Below are 13,008 nucleotides of genomic sequence, written 5' to 3'. Positions count from 1 at the left end.
CCAGAAACACAACCAGCTCCTTTAAAGCCAGATCAGTTATTTGTAGTAATTGAGTTAACTAAAAAGTGGCATTAATGTGTGAGAAGTAATATTAACATCGAGTATTAAGAGTTTTTTGAGAGCTATTATTTGTGGATTAGGTCTAAAATGCTTGATTTTTAAAACAAATGAAACAAATAAAACAAACAATTAACTTGTTTATTTGTAGACAGAACAGTTATTTAAAGCAAATGAGTTAACTGAGATGTGGCATTAATTTCACTAATATTAAATAAGTACTAAGAGTCTTTTGAGGGCTATTATTTATTGAGTAAGTCTTTACTTGTGGTTTTTGATTTAAAAAACAAAACAACAATAAATTAACTCATTTAAAGCCGGACCAGTAATTGATAGTAAATGAGTTTAATGAGTTAATCTGTGTGACGTAATATTAAAATAAGTATTAAGAGTGTTCTGAAAGCAATTAATTATAGATTTTTAAAATTGTAATGATCAAAAATGGCAATTAAATCATAACTTTAACTTAGCCGGCTGTAAGTGAGTTAACTGAGTATTGGCATTAATTTGAGTGAATGGTTACTGTCTTAATGTTTAGATTATCAAAAGAAATACCATTGTCAAAAAACGACTGAGCTGGCTGTGGCTAAGTTAACTGAGATGTGGCATTCATTTGAGTAAAGTAATATTGGTATACAATACTGAGTCTGTTGAGAGCTATTTATTATGGATAAAGTATTTGTGATTTTAGATTATAAAAAACACATTTGTCACATAAAGACACTCAACTCATTCACTTTTAACACATGCATATTTAAATCTTTAAGAATCTTCATTTTTGTGACTAAAGATCTCACATTTGGTCTCTTCTTGAGGAGGAAATGTACAACAAAATTAAAAGCAAATAAAATTCCACAATTAAGTGCTCGCCGTTACTCATCATCTTTGAATTTCACGCATCTTTGCCAAAAAAGTGCCATACCAGGAAGTCATTTGCTGCCAGTGACAGATATACACTTAAAAAAAAAGCTGCAACCATAAAACTTGATACTTTTACTTTGAAATCTCATAACATTTGTTTTGCCATTATGTATAATAATCCAAAAATATTTGGAGTAGGGGTTAACAGTTCAACTTTATTAACTTGAATTAACTACTTGTCCTTCTCGCTTGCCATACCACCACCGCAACGTAACCGTGCCTTTAAAAACACTGATGTAGCTAAAAGCGCGAGTGCTAACGGTATTATGGTTAACGTACACTAACATCCGTAGAATTTGCCCTTATTGCTTGCCGTACCATGACCGCAACGTAGCAGTGCCGTCAAAAATACTGTTATAAACACTATCGTAGCTAATAGCACGAGTGCTAACCATATTTTGGTTAACTTACACAAACAACAGTAGAATTAACTCATTGTCTTTCTCACTTGCCGCACATCGACCGCAACGTAACAGTGCCGATAATCACACTGTTATAAACATTGACGTAGGTAATAACACGTGTGCTAACGAAATTTTTGTTAATGTAGAATGTACTACATGTCCTTCTCGCTTTGGTTAACATACACAAACATCAGTAGAATTAACTTCTCGCTTGCCATACCATGACTGCAACGTAACCGTGCCAATAAAAGCACTGTTATAAACACCAATGTAGCTAATAGCACATGTGCCAGCAATATTTGGTTAATGTGTACACGGCAGAAGAATGAACTACTGACCCTTCTTGCTTGCCGTACCACGACCGCAATGTAACTACGCGGTTAAAACACTGTTATAAACATTGGCGTAGCTAAAAGCACGCGTGCCAACAAAATTTTACTTAAAGTACACAAACATCAGTAAGATTTACTACTTGTCCTCCTCGATTGCCGTACCACGACTGCAACGTAACCGTGCCGATAAAAACAAGCTATAAACATTGACATAGCTAATAGCACGTGTGCTACAGACGTATTGGTTAATGTACACAAACATCAGTAGAATGTACTACTTGTCTTGTTCCCTTGCCATAGCACGGGTGCTACGTAACCATGCCTTTGAAAACCTCGATGTAGTGCTAGCAATATTTGGCTATTGTGTACGCAAATACAATGATAGCTCAGTACTCGAGCGACACAATATTTGAACAAAATCTGTGTTTTTACCCAAATATTTGAATCACTTTCGAACAAAAAAAAATCAGAATTTAAACACAGTAGAATGAAATGTGCGGCCATTTTTGCTACTCTTGTCTATTGTAGAGTAGCTTCCCTTGTACTGGGACAAACGTATTCAAACACTTAAATAATCATTGTTGTTAGGTAATTATTATATTCTTATTTTGTGTATTTCCAGAGCTGCCAAATATTGTTTAAAAAAAAATGAATGGATTAAGAACATTTTCATTATTTGAATTTCTTTTCCCAAAGTACAATTCAAGAGCACAATTTTTAGGTTGAAGGTGGTTCTTTGCTAATTTTATCGCTACAAAAAACTACAATACTTTCTTCTGGAAAGGTATCAAACTACCCTTTGTATTTCAACCAAGAGTACAATCTAGGAGTATAAAGGAATTGTGTTTATTTTTTTTTTCATTTTTGTAGTTTTTATAGAAAATGCGTAATTTGTCATAAAGTGGCGAAGTAAACTACAGAAAGATTTGTAGTATTTCATTGTTTAAGTACATGTTTTATTAATATTTTGGGTATTTACAGTTGCGTAGGTACACGTTTTATGCATAGTTTCGAAATGTATGGTTGTTGAGGTCATGTTTTATTCATACTTTGAGTATTAATGGTTGTTACACGTTTCATTTAGACTTTGAGTAGGTACAGATGGTTAGGTTCACGTTTTTTTAGTATTTTATGTATTTATGGTTATTCAGATACACCTTTTTGTAATGTTTTGGCTATTTCTGGATTTTTATGTACATGTTTTATGAATATTTGGAATATTTATGGTTTAGTTCACAGTTTATCTATATTTGGGGTATTTATGGTTGTGTAGGTACACGATTTATAAATATTTGGGTAATTATGGCTATTTCTGTAAATGGTTGATTAATATTTTGGCTATTTATGGTCTAGGTACATGTTCATTAATATATTGGGTATTTGTGGTTGTTTACAGGCACGTTTTAGGAATTTAAAGTGGTTTATGTACACTTTTTTTCATATTTTGGATATTATTGGTCGTTGATGTACCGTTTGATTCATATTTTTTGGTATTCACGGTTGTTTAGGTACACCTTTTTCACATTTTGGGTATTTACTGTTGTTAAACTGTTTTTTAATAGTTTGGGAATCTATTGTACAAAAGCTTATCCATTTTTTAGGGTATTTGTTTTTTTTAAATGTTTTGGGGATTATAGAATGCATAGAAATGATAAAAATAAATACCTTTACTTCACAGGGGAAAAAAAGATTCAGTCCTTGAACATTTCGGTGTTTGAACCCGATCCTGAACAGATTATACTCGAGTACCAAGTTATCACTGTATTCCTAAAACGCGACGGATTTTGGTTATTATGGCTTGCAGTCTAGATCCGGGCGGAGCGAATGGCGTTACAGTTCAGTGCAACGGGTGCTATGTTTTGTGCACGAGCTCAGCAAATATATTTGTAAAACAAGGACGGTGGCAGTGTTATCTAGATGCAAACAAAAAAAACCCAAATCCTTTCTTCAGATGTCAGAGTCCATCCTACCGTCAGAAAAGACTTGAGGTGGCGGAAGCGGGGTAGGGTCGTGGTCTGGCGTCCGGCTTACCCGTAAGCATTTCTGCGCGTGCGTTTTGAGCATGTTGGAAAAGCGAAAACGTTGCCCGCAAAACTGGCACGGGTACGGCTTCTCGCCCGTATGCGTACGGCGGTGGCGCTTCATGTTGGGACGGCTGGTGAAACTCTTGCCGCAGATCTCGCAGATGTAGGGCTTCTCTCCTGCCAAGAGATTGGAAAACAATCATTCACGAAGAATTCAATAAAAATTGTGATTTGTATTTATTATTTGGGGCTGGCTTTGCAAAGGGCAACTCATAATGTCAAGAACCGGAACAGGAGGAGAACCCAAATGCGTGACGTTTCTCACACAAGCCTTTTATTTTACGGGAATTGGGGCAGTCATGTACGTTAGGCAGCAGTCTGGTGTGGAATGACAGGAAGCCAGAGGCCGACGAGATCAATACCAATTGCCCGAACAGATCTCGAACAGATGGGGTCGATACCGAACAGGACGGGACAGACAGGACAAAAATAGATGGGAACGATACAAGACAGGAAACACAGGCGGGAAAACGGACAGAGTCAAAACCCACATCTTGCGGGGCAGAGGTTTGTTGACGGACTGACAAAGGGTGAATGAGAGCACTGAGCTGAAATAGAAGGGAAGCCAATCTGTCAACAAGCCACAGCTAGTGCCAATTGGGCGCCATGGCAACCATGACACATAATTGGGCTGGGCTTATTCTATCCATCTTCTTCCGTATAAGTTTGGCTCGCTTTTTCTTCTAGGGCAGGGGTCGGCAACCAGTGACCCGCGTGCCAGCAGTGGCACGCAAGGGGATAACCAGTGACAAAAATATAAAAATAACAATGATTATTTTACCTGAAACTTTGACATTTTAAGTTGCGCGCCATGTTGTTTAGGGGCTTTACGGTAGTGCCCCTCCTCCTCTGCTCAGTTTATGAGTGTGCGTCTACGTGTCGCCACGCAGAGGAGGAAAGAGCCGTGTTTTAACCCAACCATGGAAACACCGGCGCGCGATAAATGAATGAATCGTGACCACGAAAAAAATCTCGTTCTTTCCAGCCAGCGTGGTCAGATGAATGGGGCATTGTGCAAGAAAATGACCGTGCCATTATGCCTCGAGAGCGTAGTACCTTGCACGTCAAGTGTTAAAAGTCATTACGAGACAAAAACGTGAACATGAATTCAAGGATGAGTCTGTCAAGGCAGAGACATTAAATATGGCAAACAAACAGACACTAAAAACCTTTGTCACTGGTAAAAACACCACCACTGAAGCAACCAAGCTATCACAATGCTCACTGCATAGCAAAGCAAGGAAAACCCATGCTGGCGATTAAGAAGCGTTCTTGTCAAGCGTAGAGGTTACGTTTGATAGCTTGCCTCACAAAGAGACATTTAAAAAAGAATAAAAGACATCCCCATGTCAGCCGGAAGTGTTGAACGGCGAGTAGAAGAGATGGAAAAAAGCGAGAGCCAACAGTGGACAGCTGCTTTAAAGGAGGCCAGTGTATTCAGTACTGCACTTGATGAAAGTGTAGATGTGAATGATATCCCACGTTTGGCAGTTATGGCAAGATACTGTGATGATTCAGTTGCATTCTTATTTGCTGCTGTTATTTCTGTTGCACTTATTTTCAAGTAGCCTTCTGCCTTGGAGCCGTTATTTCAAGTTTTGATATTTTCTGCAAAAAAATTTAATTGATGAATGGTATGGTAGCTGTCCATATAACTTGTTTTTTAATTCTAGTTCATTGTTGATGAAGAATGGTTGATTCTTGTGGTAAAAAGTTGAAGTCATAGATGTCTACAGGCCTTTCCACATGTTGCTCACATTCATTTTTTAGTTTATTGATTAACAAGAATAGTGGAAGATAAATCGGTCAGTTATACAATTTCAATGTATATCCATGTTGTATTTTTGGACTGGTGTAAAATGACAGCTCTGTTGGATAAACAAAAATTTTTATGCAAGTCATTAATCTTGGTGTGGCACACTGATTTACAAGGAAATTTGAAAGTGGCACTCCACGCCAAAAAGGTTGCTGACCCCTGTTGTAGGGTTTTGAGAGTACCCCTACTATATATATATATATATGTAACCGCGGTGTACGTGTCCCACCAAAGATCCACATTCACGCTGGACTGGATGATGAGGTTTTTATTATTACAGTTTCTGCAAATGGATGAGTCACAACATTAGCTTTTTCTGCTGGGTCTGATCTCTTTGATCTCTACAAGGGGAATTAATATTTAGTAAAACAGAAACAAAACGAAAATAAACGTAAACAGCTTGACAATATCAATCACATTACTATGCATGGTGAGAGATTTGTCAGCTGGGGTTATAATGTTTAAAATTAACTTCTTTTGTGGAGCACCAAAAGATAGGCCTTACCAGACATGGGACCAAGTCACACATGTGCAAGTCTCAAGTAAGTCTCAAGTCTTCACCTTCAAGTCCCAAGTAAGTCCCAAGTATTTTTTTTCTTGGGCAAGTCAAGTCACAAGTCAAGTCCCGAGTCTTAGATTGCCAAGTCCAAGTCAAGTCACAAGTCATAAAAACAGCGACTCGAGTCGACTCGAGTCCAAGTCACTAAGTCTCAAGTCCCCATGTCTGGGCCTTACCTTTGTAGTTCTCTCTGATAAGACTAACAACAAACCCCGCCTCCTGGTCACATGTTAGAAGCCAAAACCAAACCCCTCCCCATACCAGCAGATGGCACTGTTGGACTCAGCATTGCAGGACATTTACCAAAAACTATACACATATTTCAGCAGGAATTTCAATAAAACAAAAGTTATTATTACACCCGTTACATATACTGGTATATATATATATATATATTACATATGGTATATATATTATATACAGACGCTGACCTATTTAAGAACGAGACAGGTTCCAGATGATCGTTCATAAGTTGAATTTGTTCGTAAGTTGCTTCAGTGCTAAATTTTGCATGTTTTCAGGTTTATTTAAGTATCTTTAAGGCTTGTATACGTAACATGTAGTGTTTTGTACTAAAAAAATAATAATTTCATAAATGAGTATATGCTCTATTAATATAATTATATATTATTATAATTATTAAGATAAAGTTGAGATTAACTGACTTTTGGAAGATGCGCTTCAAAAGGTCTTCCGTGGTAAAAAGTCGCAGAAAAAAAGAGTTCCGACCATTTTCTCAACCGCATCAAGCTTTCTTATTCCACTTTCATTTCAAAACAAATGGCTCACCTCTTCTTTACACTCTACACCAACCATATTGAATGGATGCACGAGATATTAAACAATAAAAATGTCAATGTTATTAGTGCGCTAAAGATACAGTACACCCTGTACTTTATGTTTACACAAGAACTAGGAAGTAGAAGCCGGATTTCTTCTTTAGGGTAGATGCTGGGTGACCTCTCACAGCACCACCACACGCCGGTAGCGGCGGAAAGAAGCACTACAGTAATGTCCTGTACTCGGAAGAAGGTGCACACAATACAAAATATAACCCGGATATTTTTCGATATCCCCAAAAAAATGATCGTATCTATCAATTAACGAAAGTCTAATGGTCGTAAGTATATTCACACAATCAAAAATTCCGAATTCCAGCTCGATCGGGAATTGTGTGCTATTTCTTTATTTTTCAAGTTGTATACGCTACGTTGTACCTACCAGTGTGCGTCTTCATGTGTTCGTCAAAGTACTGCTTCATGTTGAAGTCCTTCCCGCACCATTGGCACATGAACTGCTTGTGTCCGATGTGGATGCTCATGTGGGAACGGAGCTGGTACTTGTACTGGAAGCGCTCCCCGCAAATCTGCAATGGCCAAAAACATGCTTTCTTATTGTTCTTCTTAACTATTATTTATAGCAGGGCTCTCCAACCTCTTACAAGCAGTTTGTAATTATTGCAAGGGGTACCCAGTTTGTTATGTCTTTTCATAAGAGAAACTTAGCTAAATGGCTTGCTAAACAGCTAAAAAGGTAGCTGGAAAGTTAGCTAGAGAAGTATACAGTCAAAAACTAAAAGGGAGCTAGATAGCTAGCTAAGAGTAAATAGACAGAAAGTTACATAGCCAGAAAGGAGGCCAAAATTTAGCTTGATAAATACCAAAAAAAAAGGTCAAATGTTAGCTAGATAGCATTCAAAAAAAAGTAAAAAAACTAACTTCAATTCTGCTTTATTCATTTTAAATTCTCACATAACAACAACTATTGTTGTCACTATGTGATTACAGGTTAATTTTTGGAAGTAGTATTAAATTGTTTCAGTCACCCAATAAAAACATATATATACCGGAGCCATATCCCCCTAGTGGGAGGTGGCTAGAGTCAAGAAAACATTCACATTTTTGACTCTTTCTGGGAGATTGATACAGAGGAGGGGATTCCCAGCCCCCTCGCTCAACCCAACCGGTGTGTTGGGAGTCATTAGGTGACCTAACCCCCCAATTCCAACCCCTAATGCCGAGCCCCAAGGAGGGAGGCAATGAGTACCAATGTTGTAAGTCTTGGGTATGACCCGGCTGAGGCTTGAACCAGCAACCTCCCAGTCTCGGGCGCCCTACCCCCAAGGCCACCGAGCTGGTCAAAACAGACAAACACATCTCCCAAAACACAATTTTGTTCAAAAATACTAATAACCTGTAAGTGGTGAGCTATTTTCAGACCGTGTGTGAGACAACCCCCAAACTGTGGTCATGCATGCAACTAAATATTAGGATTGCTAAATCGTACCTTTTTTGGGAAATACAAAATAGTTTTGAGTTTGTACAGTCACTGCTATTTTTCTAACACACACCTTAGAATTATTTGCCCATCTGCACAGCCTTAGGATCATGACTATTATGAATGTTGGGTCTTTTTCCGAATCTACTGCACCTACTGGTAACTTGTCCGGCATGTAACAATAAAAATACACTAATACCTGAGATATTCTGGTTAGTCACATTGCCCTGCTATTATTTTGCAAAGCACTGTACAAGCACTTCACCCAAAATTCAAGCATTTTACTATCCTTGAAAACACAACATTATAAAGGAGCTCAAACCTCACACTTGAAGGGCTTCTCTCCGGAATGCTGCAAAGAGTGCACCTTAAGGGACATGCTGCGCTTGAAGGACTTCCCGCACGTCTCACAGGTGAAGGGCATATCCTTCGTATGAGCTAAACAAAAAGACAAAATGAAATTTACAGGATTTGTACACCTTTTTCAAGCCCAAATTTAAGGACTTTTAAGGCCATTTTTTTCAATTTACCTTAAAATGAGGAAACCCAGCACCAATCAAAATTTTGTTGTTGATCACTTTGATGACTAAAATAAAGTTGCTATCCTGCTGCTAGCACATGCTTTGTGCGATTTTGTGCTGTTCTATTAGATGATATTTGTTTTTTTGTGTCAATGAGCTGCTATAAACTGACACGAATTTTGCAATCCTGCTTCAACAGATCACGCACAGCTTCAGTATGTCACACTTGTTTACAAAAACGGAAAGAGCTCTTATAGGTGTTGGGTAATAATTGAGTTTAAAGCAGAAGACCAAAAAAAAAAACCTACCACATGTAGGAAAAGCCGAAAAATGAGCCACATTTGGACTCATTTTAATGATATTGATTGCTCTAAAGCAGAGTGCATTCAATCTTTAGAGACTGCTGATCTTTTGCTTTTTGTTTTAATTATCTTAATTCATATTTTTCACATGTTTTTCAGAGTATCCATGTCCAAATTTGTTAAAATATAATTGTAAATAGTTAATTTTCTTAGCATTTCATCCTTTATTTATAGCACTGAATAGTTAATATTTTGAATTTTTATTCCATTGTTTTGCATTTTCAGGGATTTTGTGTTGTTTTACGCTAAATCTGTTCAGTGTGTAAAAAGCTAATATTGTTTTGTATTTTACAATTTATTTTCTGTAGTTCTGTGAATATTTTAATTTAAATTTTATGTGTTTTCAAGGATCACCTGCAAAACATAAAAATTATTAATAATTAGATAATTTGGTAACGTTTTATCATTATTGTTAATATATAATTAAAAATAACAAAAAAATCTAATCCAAGGAGCCATTTGGGAGCCGAAAGACGTCTCTTTTCAGTGAGCCGAGCCAAAAGAGTCGGATTTCTAAATAGAGCTGTCCTCTTGGGTGCTACCAGGAAGGGATGGTGACGCTTCACATAAGAACGCCATATTGACAAGCCACAAAGTGGGCGTGTCAGCGTCATTTTCAAGCAATTTAAAAAAAATCTTAATTTAATGCATGGTCTATAGAGTCTGCCAAGAAACATGGCAATGGCAACAATATCAAGCATTTTCAAGCGCTTCACACAAAACCTTCAAAATACAATATTAAAATTCAAGCATTTTCAAGGATTCCAAGTACCTCCATCAACGCTGGATTTAGCACTAAACACTAAACAACAAGCAGCCTGAGAGCAACGTGAGCACTCACCGACCATGTGCTTGCGAACGTGCGCCATGGTGTAGAACTTCTTGTCGCAGATCTCGCAGGAGAACTTCTTCTCTGCGTAGCCGTGGACCACTTTGTGGTGCTCGTGGAGAGACCACAGCTTCTTGAAGGTCTTGCCGCACGTTGTGCACTAAAAGAAAAACAAATATACAATTTTATCACACCTATGCTAGATGCTAATGCTAACGGCCACATCTGCGATGCACACAGAGTGGAGGTGACATAAGCCACAAATAGTAGTCTCCAAAATAGACAGGAACCTCTAATTATAGGTGAGAAAGCTTTTTGGGAGATATTAAACAATTAAATGATTTAATTTGTTCTTTCTTCTAAGAAAAATATTTGTTCAAATTGAATGCAATTTGTCGCTTTATTTGATTGGTGGTTTGCATTTTACTATTCAGAGATTAAAAATAATAAACCAAATGTAAATGTAATGTGTTTTACATCATCCAGTTAAAAAATAAGCAAAGCAAATTACATTTGTCATATTTTTGGTTTTATTTTTTAATTTATTTGAAAAATTATTTTCATATTATTTCCTAATTTGGGGGAATTTTTTGTAAGTAAAATAGGAACCGATATTTCAAAGATTACAAAGTTGTTTGATGTAGCAGAGGGCAAAAAAACTTTCTTTATGCAAGTATTTTCCTTATTTTACTAAAAACATTGCAAAAAAACTACCAAATGAACAAAGTTGTGTTTTAATATTACAATTTTTAGTTTTTGATATAGTTTTCATAATTTCCTTTGTTCTTTTGAGAAAGGTATCAGAGTTACTTTAACATAATTTATAGCTTTGTTTGCATGGTGGTCTTCTACTAATTGGAAATAAAAAATATTAATAAAAAAAACAACAATTAATTTAGTCAGTACAGTCCATTGAGTTTTGTTTCTCACGCACTAGTGCATATGTTAATGCCAATTCAATTATTATTAACACAATGAGTTGCTTTTCTGCACTAGACATTTCCCCGCTGATTTTTATTTTTTATGCAAGAAGTAAACGTGGATTAATTCCTTTTTAGAGCTGTTTAATCCTAAAATCCAGAATTAAGAGTTTCTTCCTCAAATTTGCGCAAACAGCTTTTATTCAGGTGTGCTATGTAGTCCTGAATTTACGGTACCTCATTCAATGCCATTGACATATAAAGCAGTCATCTGCAGTGAACGAGTGCCAATAACAACTAAGGTAGAAATAAGTTGACATGTTTCTTTTTAAATCTAATGTAAACTTTACATATTCATCCAGATTTACAAAATAGATCTTCCCCAGCTTACTTCTATGCTTTTTTCACATTGGTTCTGCCGGTCTAGCAACATCTCGCACTCCGTCAGGAACTTCTTGCCGTGAGCAGCACCGTTGTGCTTCTCCAGGTACCAATGGTTGTTGAAAACCCTCGGGCACTTTTTGCATTGGAACTGCTGCCTCTCTTCCAGTCTGGCCTTTGGACGAACCAGCCCTGATTCAGGTCCTCCCTCCTCGTCCTCGCTGCTGTGCTCCATAAGGTCCGTTTCTTCTTTCAGGTCGTTCTCAAAACCTTTTGAAACGTTTAGCGTCTGGTTGTTGAGGTTTACTTCCACAATTATTTGACCTTTAGCAAAGGTGGCGTGAGGATCCGAAGTCTCTGAGTTTTTGTCTAGGGTATCAAGCGAGCGGCTACCGATGAGCTGCCGGCAGGAAGCTGCGATGTCAGCCATCTGCAGCAAGGTGGCGGCGTCAAGCACGTCGGATACCGTGCGGCTGCTTACCAAAAGTTTGGAGGTGTAGATAAAATTGAGGACTTGCTGCAGACCCTGAGAGGTAAGTGCGTCCAGCGAGAGATCGACGCGCCGAAGCTGCTTGCTTCGGGCGAAGAGCGAGCGGAAAAAGGGGCTGTAGGCGGCTAGCACCCCCTTGTGGGCCGGGAAAGTACTGTGGTGGTGCACCAGCACCAGGTCCACGTCGCACAGGTCAGGCTGGAAAAGGCGTTGTTCGTTTAGGCGCTCCATCAAGCAGCTGAAGTGGAGGGCAACATCTTCCACCAGGGAGAACTCGGCCGAGGGGGAGTCGGTGGTCTTCTCCAGTATCAGCTGAAATGGATTGAAGAAGATTTGCAGTTAACTTCAATGTTTACCATTGAATTTTTTGAGTACCCAGTGGGTGGACAGTCTACAGGGGTCCAAGGGCATTGCACATTTGAAATTCGAACGCATCTGGTGTAATTTTAAAGCAAAATCAAAAAGCGAGATCTATGATGAATGTGTGATCCTGTAAACGATTGAATCTTAAATACACGAATTATAAAGTGCAATAACACAACAGACGTCACACCCACAAAGCATGGTAAATGAAACAGGAGTTGACAGCAAAATAAAAATCTCCTCGTCGTCTTATTACACTAAAAATAACTAGTGTCGTTCCGATGCCGATACTACTATTTCAAGATCATATCAGCGAGTGAACAGACCAATTTTAAATTCGATTTTAATTTCCATACTAATGATTTGGTAAATTGCAGAATCAAATATAAGTACCCCTGTTTTTGTTATTGCAGCCATGGTACGAGGCTGGTTCATCTTCAATGGTTTACAGGAGGTTATTGCATACCTGTCAACTTCAGCCAATTTCTCCCCTTGTTAGTGATTAGTTTTCCCTTATTAAGCAAAAAATAGTAATGAATGATAGTTTAGCACATCCTAACTTGTGATTTAGTATTTTTTTTAAACTTATGTGTACCGAAATTTCACGACCATAAGGTGGACATAAAAGTCTTACATTTTCTTTAAATTGTGCAGCGCGCCCTATCGGGCAGTGCGCTGTGTATGTGATGTAA

At 37.8% G+C, this 13,008-nt stretch overlaps 1 protein-coding gene across 1 annotated transcript in view; it reads right to left on the bottom strand.

Annotated features, from left to right (window-relative positions):
* Positions 1 to 703: 703 nt before the first annotated feature.
* The window catches only part of zbtb47b (zinc finger and BTB domain containing 47b), a 29,137-nt gene continuing 16,832 nt past the window's right edge, over positions 704 to 13,008 (bottom strand). Inside the window, exons 2-6 of the mRNA XM_088322523.1 lie at positions 11,474 to 12,265; positions 10,175 to 10,322; positions 8,773 to 8,888; positions 7,395 to 7,539; positions 704 to 3,915 (exon numbers count right to left, since the gene is read on the bottom strand). Coding sequence (XP_088178649.1) covers positions 3,662 to 3,915; positions 7,395 to 7,539; positions 8,773 to 8,888; positions 10,175 to 10,322; positions 11,474 to 12,265 — 1,455 coding nt within the window. The 3' untranslated portion in view covers positions 704 to 3,661. The remainder of the gene's footprint in view (positions 3,916 to 7,394; positions 7,540 to 8,772; positions 8,889 to 10,174; positions 10,323 to 11,473; positions 12,266 to 13,008) is intronic.

This window comes from Urocampus carinirostris, chromosome 18, assembly GCF_059441175.1.
Source record: "Urocampus carinirostris isolate Australia breed hairy pipefish chromosome 18, RoL_Ucar_1.0, whole genome shotgun sequence".
Taxonomy (NCBI): domain Eukaryota; kingdom Metazoa; phylum Chordata; class Actinopteri; order Syngnathiformes; family Syngnathidae; genus Urocampus; species Urocampus carinirostris.
Note: the sequence above shows the minus strand (reverse complement) of the source record. Positions and strands in the feature narration are given on the sequence as shown.